Source organism: Salmo trutta, unplaced genomic scaffold (genome assembly GCF_901001165.1).
Source record: "Salmo trutta unplaced genomic scaffold, fSalTru1.1, whole genome shotgun sequence".
NCBI lineage: Eukaryota > Metazoa > Chordata > Actinopteri > Salmoniformes > Salmonidae > Salmo > Salmo trutta.
The window spans coordinates 27,723-49,367 of NW_021822395.1; the positions used below are offsets into that span (position 1 = coordinate 27,723).

At 49.8% G+C, this 21,645-nt stretch overlaps 1 protein-coding gene across 2 annotated transcripts in view; it reads left to right on the top strand.

Moving 5' to 3' along the window:
* The first annotated feature begins 1,146 nt into the window (after positions 1 to 1,146).
* The window catches only part of LOC115182106 (neurobeachin-like protein 1), a 62,552-nt gene continuing 42,053 nt past the window's right edge, over positions 1,147 to 21,645 (top strand). For both annotated transcript variants that reach the window (XM_029743763.1, XM_029743764.1), the window contains exons 1-7: positions 1,147 to 1,436; positions 1,843 to 2,251; positions 9,377 to 9,468; positions 12,089 to 12,250; positions 17,485 to 17,566; positions 17,920 to 18,047; positions 19,402 to 19,484. In XM_029743763.1, the coding sequence (XP_029599623.1) occupies positions 2,201 to 2,251; positions 9,377 to 9,468; positions 12,089 to 12,250; positions 17,485 to 17,566; positions 17,920 to 18,047; positions 19,402 to 19,484 (598 nt within the window). In that variant the 5' untranslated portion in view covers positions 1,147 to 1,436; positions 1,843 to 2,200. The remainder of the gene's footprint in view (positions 1,437 to 1,842; positions 2,252 to 9,376; positions 9,469 to 12,088; positions 12,251 to 17,484; positions 17,567 to 17,919; positions 18,048 to 19,401; positions 19,485 to 21,645) is intronic.

Sequence of the window (21,645 nt, forward strand, 5' to 3'; positions counted from 1 at the left end):
ACATAAGGTTAGCAGTGTGCTTAAGATTAGGTGTAAAAACAGATCTTAAGAAGAGAAATTGTAGAAATAGACAGAGGGTTTAGACATACTTACGGGTATGTTCCTCTGCCCAGTTGTTGATGATGCATGCTAGATCTTACAAAGCCTGGATAGGTATTTTAAGTATCAGCTTGCCACATCATGGTCACATTCCCCTGCTCAGATGTTGCATATATCAACCAATGGTTCCGTGCGACGTCGTCGACAGTGTCATCCCCTGACAGATTCCTATAACATATGATGTACGACTGAGGATCTCCTATAATTTTACCCTAGTAGGCGGTAACTGCATAACAACATGGTGATCAGCTGAAAGTAACCAATCACAGCCAAATGTAAGCTCGGTTCCCTCGCAACCAACCCACCCCTAACGACCCACGAGCTCCACATCGGCAACGTAAAGGGGTTGATGACTGTCGCAAACTCTGCAGCCTAAGAAAAATACTGAAATAATTCCTCCATAGACATACATGTATAGCTGAATGTCTTCTGCCTCTGAAATATATATTGTGGCCGCAAATAAATGTAATTATATTCAAAGCTCCCCTTACTCAGCCTATCCTAGCAAGGCAATTGACGACAGCTAAATACAAAACTATTTTGACTTCCGGATTTACATGTCAAAATAAAAGCACCGTTTATTTTTATTTTTTAATGAAAATCAGTTATTGTTTAGCTTTCCCCATTTATATAAAAAGAAAAAAATCCAAACTCAATTCACGATCTGAGTTATGTGCACACCTGCTCATTGTGGAGCTGGTTTAGCCTAATCAATATGTTTTTATTGTTATTGGCTTTGCCAGTCTTCTGTAAGTATCCCCATATGTTGGTAGGCTGTATTTTGTCTAAACTCTAAAACAGTAGACTAACTTAGGCCAAATCCAGTTTGGATTCAGTTCAGTTCTATTTTTTTTTTATATATTTTTTTAATATAAATTAATTGTTAATCGTTAAGTTTTTTGGGGCAATTTTGGCAACATTATTATTTATCACTATACACTTCTACCTATGTTTTGTTTTAAAAAACGATTTTTTTAAACATTCCCTTGGGCTTAATAAATGAGAACGTTTACTTTGAAAATGGAAAAAGTTGACATCAGGAAGTAGTTGGCCGCGTTTCGCACATTGTAGACAGCTTCACGAGTGGCAGTGCCACAGCACTAACCGCCAGTGTTGTTTGTAGCTATCCCAGTGTACAGGAATGGGCTGGCTGTAACATTTTGTCGTTTTCGTTAGTAATGCGTGCGTTTGCATTGTTTATGTGGTGACATTTCTAAATGTCTAAGTTCTAGGGCAAGGTCAAGCAAATTCACAAACTCGTTTCGTCGTTTGTGTCAAATTGAGAAGTAACGTTAGACAGGGGAAAAAAAAGGCTTCGCCGTTTTGACACATCACAGGTAAGAACGATAATGCTAGTTAATTAATATTAGCCACCTTGTTTCACAATGACAGCTTGTTAGCTAATTAACTTTGCTAACTCGAGCGTTTTTCTGCGTATTGCAACCCCAAGTTAGCTTGCTAACGTTAGTTAGCTTTGTTGTGTTTTATTTCGTCAGCTGTATCCTTCTCTTGTAAAGGAAGGGCAGAGATCTAATTGAACAGAACGTGCCTGGGCTGATGGCTGATTCATAGGGTTTGTTTACAGCAAGCTAAATTAGCTATCATAACCAGTCAGCTAACGTTATCAAAGGTATAGCCTACTGGTGGTGTTTATAAACAAGTGCTGTTAACTATTTATAAACTGGCGCCACAGAACTTGTGTATTTGACATACTAACTTTGTTTGTGGCTTGGCTTTCCACAGAGTCAGTGGCATATGAGTCGAGAAGTGGACGTAGTGCGACTTTGACCGTGGAAGTCTCACCACAGCAGGAAACGCGAAACCTTGGGAATCCATAATTCACGATGGAATAGTGCTTTAGGAAGTTCCAATATCAAGAAACACCGCCACTGGGATTACATTTGAATATTTTGTTTTTCCTTTCTAAGTAGGAAGGTATTTGAACTATTTTCGGAGTTGTCTTTCATTGTGACATTTCACTTAACACCTCAAATCGATATGTATACGAGCAATGCCCGAATGAGGAGATCTAGCTAGGGGCTCAATATGAGGAATCGGGAGAATTGACCTCTGTTTGGAAGCCCACCACCCGCCGTGGAGAATGGCATCAAATGAAAGATTGTACGAGGTCTGGATGCTGTATTGCAACAAGGTAAACAAACCTTTCTCTTGATCTGTTTGACACATAAAACATGCATTAGAATCTGTGTCATGCCAGTAAGACCAGACTGTAAGGTAACCAAGCTATTACAATAGCTGTGGTATATTGAGATGACGTAATGGGTGATGAGCAATCAATCAAATGTATTTATAAAGCCCTTTTTACATCTGCTGATGTCACTAAGTGCTGTACAGAAACCCAGCCTAAAACCCCAAACAGCAAGCAATGCAGATGTAGAAGCACGTTGGCTAGGAAAAACTCCCTGGAAAGGCCAGAACCTAGGAAGAAACCTAGAGAGGAACCAGGCTCTGAGGGGTGGCCAGTCCTCTGGCTGTGCCGGGTGGCGATTATAACAGAACATGGCCAAGATGATGAATTGTAATCGGGCTTGAATTTTTAAGCCATCCTGTTCTTCCTCCACTATTCTCAGTAACAGCTGCTGGACTGTCCTGCGATGTGTGAAGTCTGTCTCCTGGTATTTAGATTTTAGTTGAGTGACGTCTTGTGGTATGTAGAAGGGTATAATACAATAACATAGATTCTGTTTTGTATTGCAACCTAGCTAGACCTATTTCCCCCTTGATTGACTGTAGTAGCTACAGTTGTTTCATTGCACTGGGTGACCAATCACAGCTTGGTGCCTGAGCCTCTCCTGATGTGAGTCTCAACTGCAGTCAACACATTCCCTCTTTAATCCCACTCAAAAGGACAACCCTCTCATAAGCATTAGCCTTTTGAGCTATCCTGTTCTCCCACACGACACAGGGCAGGAAGTGCTATGGCACAAGTTTTTAGAATTATCCTGCCTGAGTGCCAGTCTTTGTGTTGTCATGCCAACTCAATTTAACTCATTGTCATGCCCAACATGAGTTGACAAGAGCACAAACAGATCTGGGACCAGGCTAGTTTAGTATCAAACCAGATTTTATTTGTCACCTGCTTTGTAAACAATACGTGTACATTGAGTGTACAAAACATTGAGAACACACTTGATCTTGCACTCACTTCTCAGTCCTGTGTTAAATGGCAGGCATTGTGGGGAGTACACACATCGTCTTTGTTCTATTAAGAGAGTGTATTTACATTGGGTCAGACAGTAGGCTAGAAGTTCAATCTCATACAGCAGCAGGCCTGTATTTTACTCTGCATGTGGCCACAAACATGTGAGGCTTAAATAATTTGTAAGGACCTTTACCTCCCCCAGAGAGGCCGCAATGTCAACACTGGCTCAGGGGTCTCCTCTTCAGTGTGTGTGTCAGGGTTCCCAGGATACATCAGGAGCAAGGGGAACTTGTAGTCCGTCACGTGAGCTAAATCGGCTCTGGAATGTTTGTTGTGTAAGGCTGCCCATTGTCTCCACTTGCCCTAAAGAAGCCATACACTTCAGTGTCGCAGGTTAATGATGTCACACCTCATTGAGGGATAGGCTCATTACACCCTATTATACTAAGATAACTGACCTTTAACACAGCATGGCAAATGAACAATAATGGGAGCTTAGTTAAGCTAAAATGACCAAGTCCTTGACCTTGGGGTTAGGATCCCGCCATGAAATTGTAAGGCTGCGTACTCAATCCTAAAGCTGCCTCACACTACAGAAACAGGTGATAGTCCCCTGCCCTATGGGCCGTTCTGGCTCAGGCAAGGCTACCTAGCTAAAATATCCAGTACCACTGGTCTCTAACTTCCATTAGATCAGTGTGACTGAACTGTTACTCACCTCTCTAATGATTAACCCAAGCAGGGCTGTCAACACTACGGGGCCAGAGGTTGACAGAGACATCACAGTAAGTCACCCTGGTCCCTGGGGTGGAGTCACACCTAGCAACTACTGTTGGCGGTTGAGCAGCCTAATTAAAGGGAGTAGTGGCACTGCGGTCAGGAACTAGTTTATCCTGTAGCTGTAGGTCATAGTAAAAGGCTTTGACACTAATTCATTCACCTTCAATTCGGTGAATGTGTGATGCTTGAATACTGGCCTGTCTGATATGCAATAAGCCTAACCCCCTGGGCCGTGTTCATTAGGGTACGTAACTGAAAAATGTTTTAAAATGGAAAGCAAAAATGAAGGTTTCTTATTGGATGAATCCATGATGTCCCTGCCTCCCTGTTCCAGTTAGTTTCTGTTTGTTGCATAATGAACACAACCCGCAGTGAGTTTCTATCTTCCAAAGTTAACTAGCCTAGCCCCCTCCATACATGTGTTGGCTGTTGTAAATCTATGGGTCGGCTAACTGGGAAAGCACCAGTCTTAACTCCAGTTCATGTTGGAGATAAAAGGTAGCAGACGACCACTGAGACGGTCACATTACGATCCTCTTACCCAGCAGTCTGTGTAGTGTCACTGTCATCAGCCTGGAGTATCGTCCCAGAGTTAGTTAGCAGCATTGTTAACACCACAATGGCAGCGAGGCACCAAACACAACCATGCAAAACTCATCCCTCTGGTTCTCGATGATGGGAAAGACATGGCTCTTGTTTCTCGACAACATGAAGCATACCCCTGTAGTGTTGAACTACAGGAAGCATGATGTGTATGTGGTTAGCTCGTTATCATTAGGCCTGTCTGCCCCTCCTGTGCTTATAGCCACTAAGATGATGAGACCATAGACACAGGCCTACATGAAATATTCTGTCATTTTAACTAGGTCTGTAGGCCTGTGTAACTATACACCATTGGATCATGGTAGCATCAATCACTGTTTGAATCCATAAGTAGCAACAACACAAGCCTAGTACTTTCTGGTGACTACCTACGGCAGTGGTTTCTGGGCACTACCTACGGCAGTGGTTTCTGGGCACTACCTACGGCAGTGGTTTCTGGGCACTACCTACGGCAGTGGTTTCTGGGCACTACCTACGGCAGTGGTTTCTGGGCACTACCTACGGCAGTGGTTTCTGGGCACTACCTACGGCAGTGGTTTCTGGGCACTACCTACGTAGTCTGTTCAATCGGCTCTCTCGGCTCGGCTCTCTCGGCTCGGCTCGCTCGGCTCGGCTCGCTCGGCTCGGCTCGCTCGGCTCGGCTCGCTCGGCTCTCTCGGCTCGGCTCGCTCGGCTCTCTCGGCTCTCTCGGCTCGCTCGGCTCGCTCGGCTCGCTCGGCTCTCTCGGCTCGGCTCGCTCGGCTCTCTCGGCTCGGCTCTCTCGGCTCGGCTCTCTCGGCTCGGCTCGCTCGGCTCTCTCGGCTCGGCTCTCTCGGCTCGGCTCTCTCGGCTCGGCTCTCGGCTCGGCTCTCGGCTCTCTCGGCTCGCTCCGCTCGGTTCTCTCGGCTCGCTCCGCTCGGCTCTCTCGGCTCGCTCCGCTCGGCTCTCTCGGCTCTCTCGGCTCTCGGCTCGCTCCGCTCGGCTCGCTCCGCTCGGCTCGGCTCGCTCGGCTCTGCTCTCTCGGCTCTGCTCTCTCGGCTCGGCTCTCTCGGCTCGGCTCTCTCGGCTCGGCTCTCTCGGCTCGGCTCTCTCGGCTCCTCTCGGCTCGGCTCGCTCCGCTCGGCTCGCTCCGCTCGGCTCTCTCGGCTCGGCTCGCTCGGCTCTCGGCTCGGCTCTCTCGGCTCGCGGCTCGGCTCTCTCGGCTCGGCTCTCTCGGCTCGCTCCGCTCGGCTCGCTCCGCTCCGCTCGGCTCTCTCGGCTCGCTCCGCTCGGCTCTCTCGGCTCGGTTCTCTCGGCTCGGTTCTCTCGGCTCGGTTCTCTCGGCTCTCTCGGCTCGGCTCTCTCGGCTCGCTCGGCTCGCTCCGCTCTCTCGGCTCGGCTCGGCTCTCTCGGCTCGGCTCTCTCGGCTCGGCTCTCTCGGCTCTCTCGGCTCGGCTCTCTCGGCTCGGCTCTCTCGGCTCGGCTCTCTCGGCTCGGCTCGGCTCTCTCGGCTCGGCTCTCTCGGCTCGCTCGGCTCTCTCGGCTCGGCTCTCTCGGCTCGGCTCTCTCGGCTCGCTCGGCTCGCTCGGCTCGGCTCGCTCGGCTCGGCTCTCTCGGCTCGGCTCGCTCCGCTCGCTCCGCTCGGCTCGGCTCTCTCGGCTCGCTCGGCTCGGCTCGGCTCTCTCGGCTCGCTCGGCTCGGCTCGGCTCTCTCGGCTCGCTCGGCTCGGCTCGGCTCTCTCGGCTCGCTCGGCTCGGCTCGGCTCTCTCGGCTCGCTCCGCTCGGCTCGGCTCTCTCGGCTCGCTCGGCTCGGCTCGGCTCTCTCGGCTCGCTCCGCTCGGCTCGGCTTGGCTCGCTCCGCTCGGCTCCCTCCTCTCGCTCGGCTCCCTCCTCTCGCTCGGCTCCCTCCTCTCGCTCGGCTCCCTCCTCTCGCTCCTCTCGGCTCCCTCCTCTCGCTCCTCTCGGCTCCCTCCTCTCGCTCCTCTCGGCTCCCTCCTCTCCCTCCTCTCGGCTCCCTCCTCTCCCTCCTCTCGGCTCCCTCCTCTCCCTCCTCTCGGCTCCCTCCTCTCTCACTGTGTGCTATAAATATCACCAGCAACAACAGTAATGTCATAGTGTTTATATATCGACCACACCTCGCGGTTTAGCCCCTCCCATGTGTGCACTATAAATACTACTGGTGCTGTGACATCAGTCAATCCCAGGATGGTGAGTACTGGAGATTGATGGGGAGGAGAAGGTGACCGTAGATGGACCATGAAGGCATAAAAGACATTGGTAAAATAGAAACTGTTAGGAACAGGAAATCTACAGTAGACATTGTGGTAAAACAGGGAAACTGTTAGGAACAGGACATCTACAGTAGACATTGTGGTAAAACAGGGAAACTGTTAGGAACAGGACATCTACAGTAGACATTGTGGTTTTGAGTCGCCCCTCACCATTTCCTCTAGCAGTCATACTTGGTCACCATGCCAACCATGCCCTTTTGGTAGGGTGAGGGCAGTGCCGGGTCCTTCGTAATGCTCTCTTCACCTCTCGATGGGATCTCCTTGAGGAAAGATTGATGTTGATAACCTTGTAGGCTCAGGCTAGTGAGGTCCTACATGGTCATGTGTTATTAAGATTCAGTGAGGGGGGGTCATCATGATTTCATGAGGAATGGTCACATGCTTGGTACAAAGTAAGTTATAGTCTAACCCCCTGCCAAACCAGCTGACTAATAAAAACCCACAATTCACCCTGTTGGGAAGGTCCCATGGGGTCATGTGTTATTAAGAGTCTGGGAGGGGGTGGTCATGATATCAGGATGGATGGTCACATGTTGGGCACAGGAAACCCAGATTACCCACCCCCTCAAACCAGCTGACCATAAGAAAACACACAAATAGGAAATGCGTCATCAATCATTAGTCTGTCAGATAGTTTGAAAGATATTACTAATAGGTTGCTACCCAGATGTTGAGCTCATCTGATCTGAATCCATCCAGCCAGTGTTGCTTGGTGTTGGGTCAGCAGTGGTGCCTCAAATAAACAGAGCCACAGCAAGCAGGCCCAGGGTGTGTCCCTCTCTGCTCTCTCTGCTCTCCCTGTCTCAGCCCTGAGCCCTCAGTGGACATCTGTACTCCCCGGCTGCCCAGTGAAAGAGGGCATTCTCTCTAACCACTCACACACTCCCTGGGGCTGGTGCCCAAACCTGCTCTGGCTCACACAGTCAAGGGGAGGGAACACACACATTGAGAGCGGAATGAACAAGATCGTCATATGTTTTTACTGTACAACCATGTTGATTCCAGTATATACAGACAGAGACTTGTACTGAACTCTGTATCCAAGTCCCTCTCAAACGCTCCTTCAAGTCACTTGCTGTTCTGATGACCTCACTTTTGGAATTATTTCCTGTTCTGGACCATTCCCAGTGTGACACGCAGCAGGCTGAGGCTTTACTAGACTTGTCCTGCTTAGTGTCATAACCAACCTTACTGCACATTTATAGGGCCCTGAATACTGTTGGCTAGATGTAAGAAACATGGTCATTTACATGGAACTGAACTCTGGGCGTCATCAGAAAACCACTTCATGAAACGTGTCAGTTGAAAATCACCAAAAGGCACAGACAGACTGGTAGGATGGTTGAATGTCTGCCGGCTGAGAGTAGTTACCACCCCTGAACAGAGGGCCATCCGTAGTTTGCGAACTGATTCTACATGAGGAAAAGGACTAAAAGGACGGTGGGTGTTCACTATAACACACCGCAGAGACAGCTAACGAATGAACACCATGTATTGTGCAGACCGACATTCAGTCTGGTGAGTTTTCTCTTTAAACCGGTGTTACTCTCTGACGGACGAAGCAGGCACGGGCCAGGGGTCTATTTATTCATTACTGCTCACCGTAGCAACGGAAACCAACGTTTCTTATTGGACAAGTTCTGGTAATCCCTCTTGGTTTCGGTCCGTTTGCTTCCTTTTGATTTGTAGTGAATAGCCTACACCCCCAGGAGTGTAGAAACACTGCTTTGTCAAACAAATGCTGCTAAGAACTTTACTGCCCCACCAAACAATATAGCCTAGTGCCTTATTGAACAACACTTAGTCTGACACAGCAGTATTCATTCCTACCACTCCTACTGGTTCAACAGTAATACTCTGGGCCTTTTCTCATATCAGTCCCCCTTGACCTGAATCAGTGTCAGTCAGGCAAGCCTTGGAACTCCCCTGCCCTCCCTCTCTCTACCTCCCTCTATACCTCCCCACCCTGGGCAGAGAGAGAGCTTAGGCTAGCAGGGTGTGGAGATGACTGGCATTCTCAGAGTGGGAGGGTGATGTGCTGTCTGTCTGTCTGTGAACAGTGCTGCTGTCCTCTGGCTCTCTGCATTGTTCCCAGGAATGTAGGAAATGTCTGAACGGCAGCTGCTCGTGACTCCCCTCGGGAGTAGAGAATGTGGCGATGCCTGTTTTTCAGGCAGACAGGTGCACTCCTCATCACTCACTCACTCACTCACTCACTCACTCACTCACTCACTCACTCACTCACTCACTCACCTACCTACCTGAGTTTACTGTAATCTGCCCCTCATGACATACTACAGTTAGTGGAATCATTATCTCTCTATTCTCACATGACAACCACTAACATTTGTTTCTTTCCTTCTCTCTCCTCTTCATCCTCCCCACCTCTCCACCCCCCCTCTCCTCCTCCTACATCCTCTTCACCTCACCCTCTCTTCTCCATCCTTCTCCTTGATTCCGTCCTTCCATCCCTCTCTGACAGAGGGACCCAGACTACCTGAAGCTGTGGCTGGAGATCTTCATTGGCTCCTATGAGAGATGTCTAGACGTGGACTTTGAGAAGCCACCCTCCAGGTAAGCATAGCCCCACAGCTGGGACCAAGTCACTATTATTTAAGTCACAAGCAAGTTACAAGGTCCAAGTCTCAAGTCAAGTCCCAAGTAGAACGGGTCGAATATCGAGTCAATCCAAGACATGCGTTCTAAGAGCAAGTCATGTCAAGTAATAAACATAAAACATCTATACAGGCAATGACTTGTTCAATTACAAATACTTATCTATTTATTGAGGCCATCAGACAGCCCTTTTCATTATTTTATCTATAGCACATTTTGATTATGCAATAATACATTTTAACAATAATTTCCAAATGCAGGCTTCATAGGTTGTTTAATTCCAAGCGATTTTGACATACCAAAGAGCAGTAGGTCTATGCTAGTAGTTGTTGCTTGATGCCCCATTGCTGGTGAGCTTGTAAAGTAAACGGTTCATATTCTTGATGTTTGTGCTGCAGCCGATCCTATAGCTGTACAGCAAATCAACAATCTGTTCTCTAGCTCATTGGTTTTCAAATGTTTTGACCCGTGACCCCTAAAAAGTAGCTTGCGGCCTCCGCGCACACATGCAAGCACACACCATCGCTGTGCAAATGTAGCCTGTCATTAGGGTCATAAACGGGGACGCATTTTCAAAACACAAGATACAGAAATAGACTATGTTTTGCACCTTCATTTTGAGCTGAAAGTCACTCATGTTTGTAGTCAATATCAACAAGGGATATCATGTCACATTTACACTTGTCTGGAGTCCAGAGCAAGCAGGATCACACGGCCTACCTGTATGCAGCAGGATCACACGGCCTACCTGTGTGCAGCAGGATCACACGGCCTGCCTGGGTGCAGCAGGATCACGCGGCCTGCCTGGGTGCAGCAGGATCACGCGGCCTGCCTGGGTGCAGCAGGATCACGCGGCCTGCCTGGGTGCAGCAGGATCACGCGGCCTGCCTGGGTGCAGCAGGATCACGCGGCCTGCCTGGGTGCAGCAGGATCACGCGGCCTGCCTGGGTGCAGCAGGATCACGCGGCCTGCCTGGGTGCAGCAGGATCACGCGGCCTGCCTGGGTGCAGCAGGATCACGCGGCCTGCCTGGGTGCAGCAGGATCACGCGGCCTGCCTGGGTGCAGCAGTTGTTTTTCAAGTGGGAGACTGTCTCGGGCTGCGTGGAGAGTAATTCACGGAGACTCTGTGCCACAAAATGTGACAAAACGTTACAAAACCCGGTTATCAGTCTCAAGTCAGTCGAGTCCTAAGCTTCAAGTCAAGTCTCAAGTTATTTGATTTTCCGTCAAGTTGAGTCAAGTCATCAAATTTGTGACTCGAGTCCACACCTCTGCATGTGTCTGCGTTAAGTGTGCACAGTACACCCCCAATCTCAGCCAAATCTAGCTGGGGCTACATGTACAGTATGTTTGATGCAAGTGAGCAGCATGACAGAAACTTATCCAGCTCTGGAATCTGTGTTGGTGTTCCTTAACCAGCTCTGGAATCTGTGTTGGTGTTCCTTAACCAGCTCTGGAATCTGTGTTGGTGTTCCTTAACCAGCTCTGGAATCTGTGTTGGTGTTCCTTAACCAGCTCTGGAATCTGTGTTGGTGTTCCTTAACCAGCTCTGGAATCTGTGTTGGTGTTCCATAACCAGCTCTGGAATCTGTTGGTGTTCCTTAACCAGCTCTGGAATCTGTGTTGGTGTGAGGGTTCTGTGTATGCATGCATGTATGCATGCATGCATGTATGCATGCATGCATGCATGGCCGCATCCATTGTTTGAGAGCGTTCAGGGAGAAGCACATGCAGTATAGAGAGAGACAGAGGGAAAGAGCGAGTGAGAGGTGATGTGCTCCTCTGCTCTTCCAGCTGTGGTCTGGTCACATGACCAGTGAAATGCCCAGTCAGTCCTGTCAGATGATGGTTACGTAAGCCTGTGTGGTCTGTGTGTGTGGGACTGGAGAGAGTGAAGTGTGGAGCAAGGGGAAACAGATTACTTTCCATTAGATCTGCCAGTACGGTCGTTTGTCGGTTCGTTGCCGTGCCTTTCTCTCTCCCTCCCCCTTCTCCCTTTCCCACTCCACCTCCCCCCTTTGCCGCAGCTGTCCTGCTTTTTCCCAGCGATACGCTCTTACCCCGATTTGGGAATGCTCATCTGGGCTCTGCTTGGTCTGGTTGGAGGAAGAACCCATTCCTCTCTGATGACCTCTGTCTGCAGAGGGGGACAGAGACAGCTAGGTTCACTGGTAGCAGTACAGGGGATGGTTTCATGACATTAGTCTATCAGCAAATACTAGTCTAAAGGTTATCATGGTGTGTTGCTTAGGTATATGTGTGTGAATGTAGTGTAAATGTGTGTAACGTACCTGAAGGCCTTAGAAGTTTGGGTGGGTTTATTTGTGTGTGTGTGTGCGCTTGGTGCATCGGTACCGCTTGCCGTGCGGTAGCAGAGAGAACAGTCTATGACTAGGGTTGATGGAGTCTTTGACAACTTTTAGGGCCTTCCTCTGACACCGCCTGGTATAAATGTCCTGGATGGCAGGGCGTGTGTGTGCGCCTGCTTGCATACTATTTGTGCGGATGCGTGTGGCACGCAGCATGTTTTGGTGTTTCCCTTATTTCACCCCTTTCTCTCTCTCTCCCCCTCCCCAGGTTGGAGGAGGTGCCTCCAGTGATGACCCTGCTGCCAGACAACATCCTGCAGGTGTTGCGGCACCAGCTGCTCCAGTGTGTCCAGAAGGCCTCGGACGGCCTGGAGCAGGAGCAGCAGAACCTGGCCCTCCTGCTGGTCAAGTTCCTCATCGTCATCTGCAGGTTGGTCTGTGGTGTGTCTGTAGGACCAGAAGCAGTAGTCTGGCCCCTCCACCTACCTAGGCCTGGTTATACGGGTCCAGTAGTCTGGCCCCTCCACCTACCTAGGCCTGGTTATACGGGTCCAGTAGTCTGGCCCCTCCACCTACCTAGGCCTGGTTGTATGGGTCCAGTATTCTGGCCCCTCCACCTACCTAGGCCTGGTTATATGGGTCCAGTAGTCTGGCCCCTCCACCTACCTAGGCCTGGTTGTATGGGTCCAGTAGTCTGGCCCCTCCACCTACCTAGGCCTGGTTGTATGGGTCCAGTAGTCTGGCCCCTCCACCTACCTAGGCCTGGTTATATGGGTCCAGTAGTCTGGCCCCTCCACCTACCTAGGCCTGGTTGTATGGGTCCAGTAGTCTGGCCCCTCCACCTACCTAGGCCTGGTTGTATGGGTCCAGTAGTCTGGCCCCTCCTCCTACCTAGGCCTGGTTGTATGGGTCCAGTATTCTGGCCCCTCCACCTACCTAGGCCTGGTTATACGGGTCCAGTAGTCTGGCCCCTCCACCTACCTAGGCCTGGTTGTATGGGTCCAGTAGTCTGGCCCCTCCACCTACCTAGGCCTGGTTGTATGGGTCCAGTAGTCTGGCCCCTCCACCTACCTAGGCCTGGTTATACGGGTCCAGTAGTCTGGCCCCTCCACCTACCTAGGCCTGGTTATACGGGTCCAGTAGTCTGGCCCCTCCACCTACCTAGGCCTGGTTGTATGGGTCCAGTAGTCTGGCCCCTCCGCCTACCTAGGCCTGGTTGTATGGGTCCAGTAGTGGTTCTATGGGTCCAGTATTCTGGCCCCTCCACCTACCTGGCCTGGTTGTACGGGTCCAGTAGTCTGGCCCCTCCACCTACCTAGGCCTGGTTGTACGGGTCCAGTAGTCTGGCCCCTCCACCTACCCAGGCCTGGTTGTACGGGTCCAGTAGTCTGGCCCCTCCACCTACCCAAGCCTGGTTGTATGGGTCCAGTAGTCTGGCCCCTCCACCTACCTAGGCCTGGTTATACGGGTCCAGTAGTGGTTGTATGGGTCCAGTAGTCTGGCCCCTCCACCTACCTAGGCCTGGTTGTATGGGTCCAGTATTCTGGCCCCTCCACCTACCTGGCCTTGTTGTACGGGTCCAGTAGTCTGGCCCCTCCACCTACCTAGGCCTGGTTGTACGGGTCCAGTAGTCTGGCCCCTCCACCTACCTAGGCCTGGTTGTACGGGTCCAGTAGTGGTTGTATGGGTCCAGTAGTCTGGCCCCTCCACCTACCTAGGCCTGGTTGTATGGGTCCAGTATTCTGGCCCCTCCACCTACCTGGCCTTGTTGTACGGGTCCAGTAGTCTGGCCCCTCCACCTACCTAGGCCTGGTTGTACGGGTCCAGTAGTCTGGCCCCTCCACCTACCCAGGCCTGGTTGTATGGGTCCAGTAGTCTGGCCCCTCCACCTACCCAAGCCTGGTTGTATGGGTCCAGTAGTCTGGCCCCTCCACCTACCTAGGCCTGGTTATACGGGTCCAGTAGTCTGGCCCCTCCACCTACCTAGGCCTGGTTGTACGGGTCCAGTAGTCTGGCCCCTCCACCTACCCAAGCCTGGTTGTATGGGTCCAGTAGTCTGGCCCCTCTACCTACCTAGGCCTGGTTGTATGGGTCCAGTAGTCTGGCCCCTCCACCTACCCAGGCCCGGTTGTATGGGTCCAGTAGTCTGGCCCCTCCACCTACCTAGGCCTGGTTGTACGGGTCCAGTAGTCTGGCCCCTCCACCTACCCAAGCCTGGTTGTATGGGTCCAGTAGTCTGGCCCCTCTACCTACCTAGGCCTGGTTATACGGGTCCAGTAGTCTGGCCCCTCCACCTACCTAGGCCTGGTTGTATGGGTCCAGTAGTCTGGCCCCTCCACCTACCTAGGCCTGGTTGTATGGGTCCAGTAGTCTGGCCCCTCCACCTACCTAGGCCTGGTTGTATGGGTCCAGTAGTCTGGCCCCTCCACCTACCCAGGCCCGGTTGTATGGGTCCAGTAGTCTGGCCCCTCCACCTACCTAGGCCTGGTTGTACGGGTCCAGTAGTCTGGCCCCTCCACCTACCTAGGCCTGGTTGTACGGGTCCAGTAGTCTGGCCCCTCCACCTACCTAGGCCTGGTTATACGGGTCCAGTAGTCTGGCCCCTCCACCTACCTAGGCCTGGTTGTATGGGTCCAGTAGTCTGGCCCCTCCACCTACCTAGGCCTGGTTGTATGGGTCCAGTAGTCTGGCCCCTCCACCTACCTAGGCCTGGTTGTATGGGTCCAGTAGTCTGGCCCCTCCACCTACCTAGGCCTGGTTGTATGGGTCCAGTAGTCTGGCCCCTCCACCTACCTAGGCCTGGTTGTATGGGTCCAGTAGTCTGGCCCCTCCACCTACCTAGGCCTGGTTGTACGGGTCCAGTAGTCTGGCCCCTCCACCTACCTAGGCCTGGTTATACGGGTCCAGTAGTCTGGCCCCTCCACCTACCTAGGCCTGGTTGTATGGGTCCAGTAGTCTGGCCCCTCCACCTACCTAGGCCTGGTTGTATGGGTCCAGTAGTGTGGCCCCTCCACCTACCTAGGCCTGGTTGTACGGGTCCAGTAGTGTGGCCCCTCCACCTACCTAGGCCTGGTTGTATGGGTCCAGTAGTGTGGCCCCTCCACCTACTTAGGCCTGGTTGTATGGGTCCAGTAGTCTGGCCCCTCTACCTACCTAGGCCTGGTTGTATGGGTCCAGTAGTGTGGCCCCTCCACCTACCTAGGCCTGGTTGTATGGGTCCAGTAGTCTGGCCCCTCCACCTACCTAGGCCTGGTTGTATGGGTCCAGTAGTGTGGCCCCTCCACCTACCTAGGCCTGGTTGTACGGGTCCAGTAGTGTGGCCCCTCCACCTACCTAGGCCTGGTTGTATGGGTCCAGTAGTGTGGCCCCTCCACCTACTTAGGCCTGGTTGTATGGGTCCAGTAGTCTGGCCCCTCTACCTACCTAGGCCTGGTTGTATGGGTCCAGTAGTGTGGCCCCTCCACCTACCTAGGCCTGGTTGTATGGGTCCAGTAGTCTGGCCCCTCCACCTACCTAGGCCTGGTTGTATGGGTCCAGTAGTGTGGCCCCTCCACCTACCTAGGCCTGGTTGTATGGGTCCAGTCAGTCCATATTATGGAGGTTGAGTATGGGATTGGACCATGGAATTTGAATAATTTCTAATTCTGTGTGTTGGACCTCTTTTAGGTAATGTCTATTGATAGGAACCACTCTAGCCAAGGTTGACAGGTCTCAGTTCCCCTGGTTTTAAATGGTCTTCCAGCAGTAGGAGTAGGACGGCGGTTCAGTAGGGCACGCAACAAAGGTTTTTTCAACGGAAAGTGAGAACAAGTGAAAATGTCTCCCTGGCTGCTTCAGTCTGTAGTCTTCTATATGGTGCCGTCATGAACATGACCCTGAGGGATATGCAACAAAGCAGGATCAATGAGTTAGCCAGCTATCTTACCTTCATATTCTGAAATAACTTGTCATTTCTTTTAGAAAGAACTTTGAAATGGGCTTGGTCTAATTGCCTCAACAACCAAAAACACACATTTTAGTTTAGTTTTCTTAATGAACCAGAAAATCAATAGTTATTTCTAATTGTCAAATGTAGCTGGCTACTCATTGGTCCAGCTTTTGTAGTGATGGATGATGAGTAACTATAAGAAAATATATAACAGGCATGACTCTCTCTGTTGGAACCTGTCCCTACTATAACAGGCATGACTCGCTCTGTTGGAACCTGTCCCTACTATAACAGGCATGACTCGCTCTGTTGGAACCTGTCCCTACTATAACAGGCATGACTCGCTCTGTTGGAACCTGTCCCTACTATAACAGGCATGACTCGCTCTGTTGGAACCTGTCCCTACTATAACAGGCATGACTCGCTCTGTTGGAACCTGTCCCTACTATAACAGGCATGACTCTCTCTGTTGGAACCTGTCCCTACTACAACTTCTTATGGCTTGAATCCCGTTAGCAGGATCGATATGACAACAGCCAGTGAAAGTGCACGGCGGCAAATTCAAAACAACAAAAATCTCATTAAAATTTCTCAAACATACAAGTATTTATACACCATTTTAAAGATAAGATTCTCCTTAATCCAACCACAGTGTCCGATTTCAAAAAGGCTTTACGGCGAAAGCAAAACATTAGATTATGTTAGGACAGCACCTAAACATGAAAAACCACACAGCCATTTTCGAAGCAAGGAGAGGCGTCACAAAAACCAGAAATACAGCTATAATTCATCACTAACCTTTGATGATCTTCATCAGATGACACTCCCAGGACTCAATGTTACAAAATACATGTTTGTTTTGTTTGATAAAGTTCATATTTATATCCATAAACCCCATTTTACATTGGCGCGTGATGTTCAGAAAATTTATTCCCACCAAAACCTCCGGTGAATGAGCACATCAATTTACAAAAATACTCATAAACGTTGATAAAATTTACAACAGTTATTGAAAGAATTATAGATACACTTTTCCTTAATGCAACCGCTGTGTCAGATTTTAAAATAGCTTTACGGCGAAAGCACATTTTTCAATATTCTGAGTACAGAGCTCAGACATCAAAGCAAGCTATACAGTTACCCGCCAAGTTCTGGAGTCAACTAAACTCAGAATTAGTATTATAAATCTTCCCTTACCTTTGCTGATCTTTGTCGGAATGCACTCCCAGGACTCCCACTTCCACAAGAAATGTTATTTTTGTTCGAAATACTCCATATTTATGTCCAAATACCTCCGTTTTGTTCGCGCGTTCAGATCACTATGCAAAGGCATAATGCGTGAGCGTAAAACCAGAGACAAAAAGTCAAATAGTTCCATTACCGTTCGTAGAAACATGTCAAACAATGTTTACAATCAATCCTTAGGGTATTTTTAACATAAAACTTCGATAATATTCCAACCTGACAATAGCGTATTCATTACAGAAGAAAAAGGAGTGGCGCGCAAGCGTGCCCGCGCAGTAAACAACTCACTGCTCCCAGGCAGTCCACTGATTGACTGAGCTCCTATTCTCTGCCCAGTAACAGACGGATGAAACAAGTTTCTAAAGGCTGTTGACAGCCAATGGAAGCCTTAGGAACCTGTCCCTACTATAACAGACATGACTCTCTCTCTCTCTGTGTCTGTGTGTTGGAACCTGTCACTACTATAACAGGCTATGACTTTCTCTCTGCAGGAACCTGTCCAATGTGGAGGAGATTGGCACCTGCTCCTACATCAACCATGTCATCACCATGACAACGCTCTACATCCAGCAGGTATGATTTCTCTCCCCCCCTTATCCACCCTCCTCTCCCCCCTTATCCACCCTCCTCTCCCCCCTTATCCACCCTCCTCTCCCCCCTTATCCACCCTCCTCTCCCCCTATCATCGACTTCCTGACTCTGTTGCCTTTTGAAAACATGTTTCAAAACCAACCTGCACAAAAATAAAGTATTTTTACCCTGTCGCAATGATTGGTAATAGAGATGTGTGTGCATTCGTGCTAGTCTGTTTCAAAACAGATTTTAACAAAATTATTTTTAGGAAGTCACAATGATTAAGTAGGTACATTCCTGTGAGATTATACATTCCTGTCTGTCTTCTAGCCTCACCATGCTCTCTCCTACAGCTGAAGAGTAAGACCAAGGAGAAGGAGATGGTGGATCAGACTCAGGCCGAGGAGTTTGTCCGCCACTCTCTGGCCTTCTGCGAGAGCCTGTACGACCCCTACCGGAACTGGAGACATCGCACCTGCGGGTACACTAAGTTGCTAACTCAGAATTTATTTATTATCCTTTATTTAACCAGGGAAGTCACAATGAGTGACATTTATTTGTCAAGAAAGCCCTGGAGCAGATAGTGAACAATGTTTCCTTCCCCAAACATCTCCTGATGTGACCCCAACCATTCCACTTAGTCCATCTATTTCATCTTTTCCAGTACCTGATTGACCTTAACTTATCATAGATCATGTGACCTTAACTTATCATAGATCCTGTGACCTTAACTTATCATAGATCCTGTGACCTTAACTTATCATAGATCCTGTGACCTTAACTTATCATAGATCCTGTGACCTTAACTTATCATAGATCCTGTGACCTTAACTTATCATAGATCCTGTGACCTTAACTTATCATAGATCCTGTGACCTTAACTTACCATAGATCGTGTGATTGACCTTCTTAACTTATCATAAATCGTGAGCTTGATCTTATCATAGATGGTGAGATGGACCTTGTTAACTGTTGATAGATCATGTGATTGGTTGAGCCAGGTGTGTTAGTACAGGACTAGACCTAATAATAGATGGAACTGTAATAGATCCACAGTAAAGGGAGAATGGCTCATAATAATGGCTGGAATGGAGTGAATGGAACACGTGTTTCATACCATTCCATGAACTCCATTCCAGACATTATAATGAGCCTTTCTCCCATCAGCGGCCTCCACTGATACACAATAAGTGGAAGGGCTCTGGGTACTGGAGGAGCAGGGTCAAGCATGCATTAAGCACCGGGGCTCTGTCAGCACCGGGGCTCTGTCAGCACCGGGGCTCTGTCAGCACCGGGGCTCTAGTGGGTACTGAAGCACTAGATACAACGCTCTTAGGATCTATCATCATTAAATCAATTGTATTGGTCACATACACATGGTTAGCAGGTGTTAATGCAAGTGTAGCGAAATGCTTGTGCTTCTAGTTCTGACCATGCAGTAATATCTAACAAGTAATATAACCTAACAATTCCACAACTACCTTGTACACACAAGTGTAAAGGAATGAATACGAATATGTACATAAATATATAAATGAGTGTACTTATTCCACCATGGTCAATTCTTGTTACACTTTTGAAAACACTACAATTGTAATGTGCTGGCTTGGATGTTGTAGTTTTTTCACAGTACAGCTCGGCTTGGTTTAGCTAATTATTATAAAAGTGTTTTTTCCAAAGTGCCAAAACATTTCACAAATCAATCCAAGTAGTGTTGGTTCTAATCCTGTGCTAAACCCTCCCAGCAGGGTTCCTGCTCACAGACACACATACAGAGTGTGGACAGGGGGTCTTTTTCTGACACCATGTGTTTTGCGTTTGCCTGTTGTCTCCAGGGACCAGCGGAGTACAGTGGAGAAGAGCAGACAGAAATACAAAGCAGCTCCTCTCACCGTGGAGTTTGTCCCCTTCTTCTACCGTGAGTTTGATTTCTTTTTCAAAACGTTTTCTCCTTAATGAACACAACCCAGTTATCCTCTCTAGTGGGGTCATTCAGTGGGGGAAATTCAGTGTGGTCATTGACAGTAGTGAATGAGGAAGCCATGTTCTACTCAATGAAAAGCAGCAACTCTCTAGAGAAAACAGATCACACTTCCCTGCTTTCCTCTCCCAGTTTAGGAACAGCCTCCCCTCAGAGCTCCACTCTCTTTCCTCTCCCAGCTTAGGAACAGCCTCCCCTCAGAGCTCCACTCTCTTTCCTCTCCCAGCTTAGGAACAGCCTCCCCTCAGAGCTCCACTCTCTTTCCTCTCCCAGCTTAGGAACAGCCTCCCCTCAGAGCTCCACTCTCTTTCCTCTCCCAGCTTAGGAACAGCCTCCCCTCAGAGCTCCACTCTGTCTTTCCTCTCCCAGCTTAGGAACAGCCTCCCCTCAGAGCTCCACTCTCTTTCCTCTCCCAGCTTAGGAACAGCCTCCCCTCAGAGCTCCACTCTCTTTCCTCTCCCAGCTTAGGAACAGCCTCCCCTCAGAGCTCCACTCTCTTTCCTCTCCCAGCTTAGGAACAGCCTCCCCTCAGAGCTCCACTCTGTCTTTCCTCTCCCAGCTTAGGAACAGCCTCCCCTCAGAGCTCCACTCTCTTTCCTCTCCCAGCTTAGGAACAGCCTTCCCGCAGAGCTCCACTCTCTTTCCTCTCCCAGCTTAGGAACAGCCTCCCCGCAGAGCTCCACTCTCTTTCCTCTCCCAGCTTAGGAACAGCCTTCCCGCAGAGCTCCACTCTCTTTCCTCTCCCAGCTTAGGAACAGCCTCCCCTCAGAGCTCCACTCTCTTTCCTCTCCCAGCTTAGGAACAGCCTCCCCTCAGAGCTCCACTCTCTTTCCTCTCCCAGCTAAGGAACAGCCTCCCCTCAGAGCTCCACTCTGTCTTTCCTTCCTCACTCTATTCTTCCTCATACCTCTGACTCTTTCCGTCCTCTCTCTCTCTATCCCAGATGAATCCAGTCTTTGTGTCCTCTCCTCAGTCTGTTTGCCAGGCTGTCTAGATCAGCCTGATAGTGAACGGTGGCTGTTTGGGCCTCTGGCGACAGCGGCCATCTTGGAACAAACAGCCTCTCTTTGTGTCTGTGGTTCTGTCAACACCACAGAGAGAACTCTTCAGCTCCAGCCAGTCGCCTCAAGCCCACTCCAGCAACCTGCCACAGTGTGCGCACACGCGTGTGTGTTAGCGCATGCCCGTGTGTGTGTCAAGTGTGGGAGGCTCTGAGAGGATATGACTGGTACAGTAGAGGGAGTGAGGAATAGTGTGTGAAAGAAATGGGGACGAGGTGTGTGGAGGACGAGGTGTGTGGAGAACCATCTGTCTTGTCTGGGATCATTGGTTCTGGCCTAGCCTTATCCCTCTGAGATTGATTTGCTTCTGTCTGGGGTTGGCCTGCAGAGGGAACGGTGCTGACCTGGGAGGCCATGCTGCTGTAGCTCCTCACTGGGATGTGTTGACAGATAAGTTAATGTATGACTGAACAGACTGGCCCCAAGGGAACATTATAGAGACTGTGTGTCTGTGGGCATGTGTGCGTGTGTGTGCATGTCATGGTGTGTGTGATGCGTGTGTGACTGTGTGCATGTGAGTGAATGAATGTACTGTTTGTATGAGCGAGACAGGCAGCCATTCAAGAGGCCGTTCTCTCAGCACCAGACCAGACTGCTACAGGCAGCCATTCAAGAGGCCATTCTCTCAGCACCAGACCAGACTGCTACAGGCAGCCATTCAAGAGGCCGTTCTCTCAGCACCAGACCAGACTGCTACAGGCAGCCATTCAAGAGGCCGTTCTCTCAGCACCAGACCAGACTGCTACAGGCAGCCATTCAAGAGGCCGTTCTCTCAACACCAGACCAGACTGCTACAGGCAGCCATTCAAGAGGCCGTTCTCTCAACACCAGACCAGACTGCTACAGGCAGCCATTCAAGAGGCCGTTCTCTCAGCACCAGACCAGACTGCTATAGGCAGCCATTCAAGAGGCCGTTCTCTCAGCACCAGACCAGACTGCTACAGGCAGCCATTCAAGAGGCCATTCTCTCAGCACCAGACCAGACTGACCTCATGTTGTGGGTGTTATATTTGCATAGTTAACAAAACACCCACAGT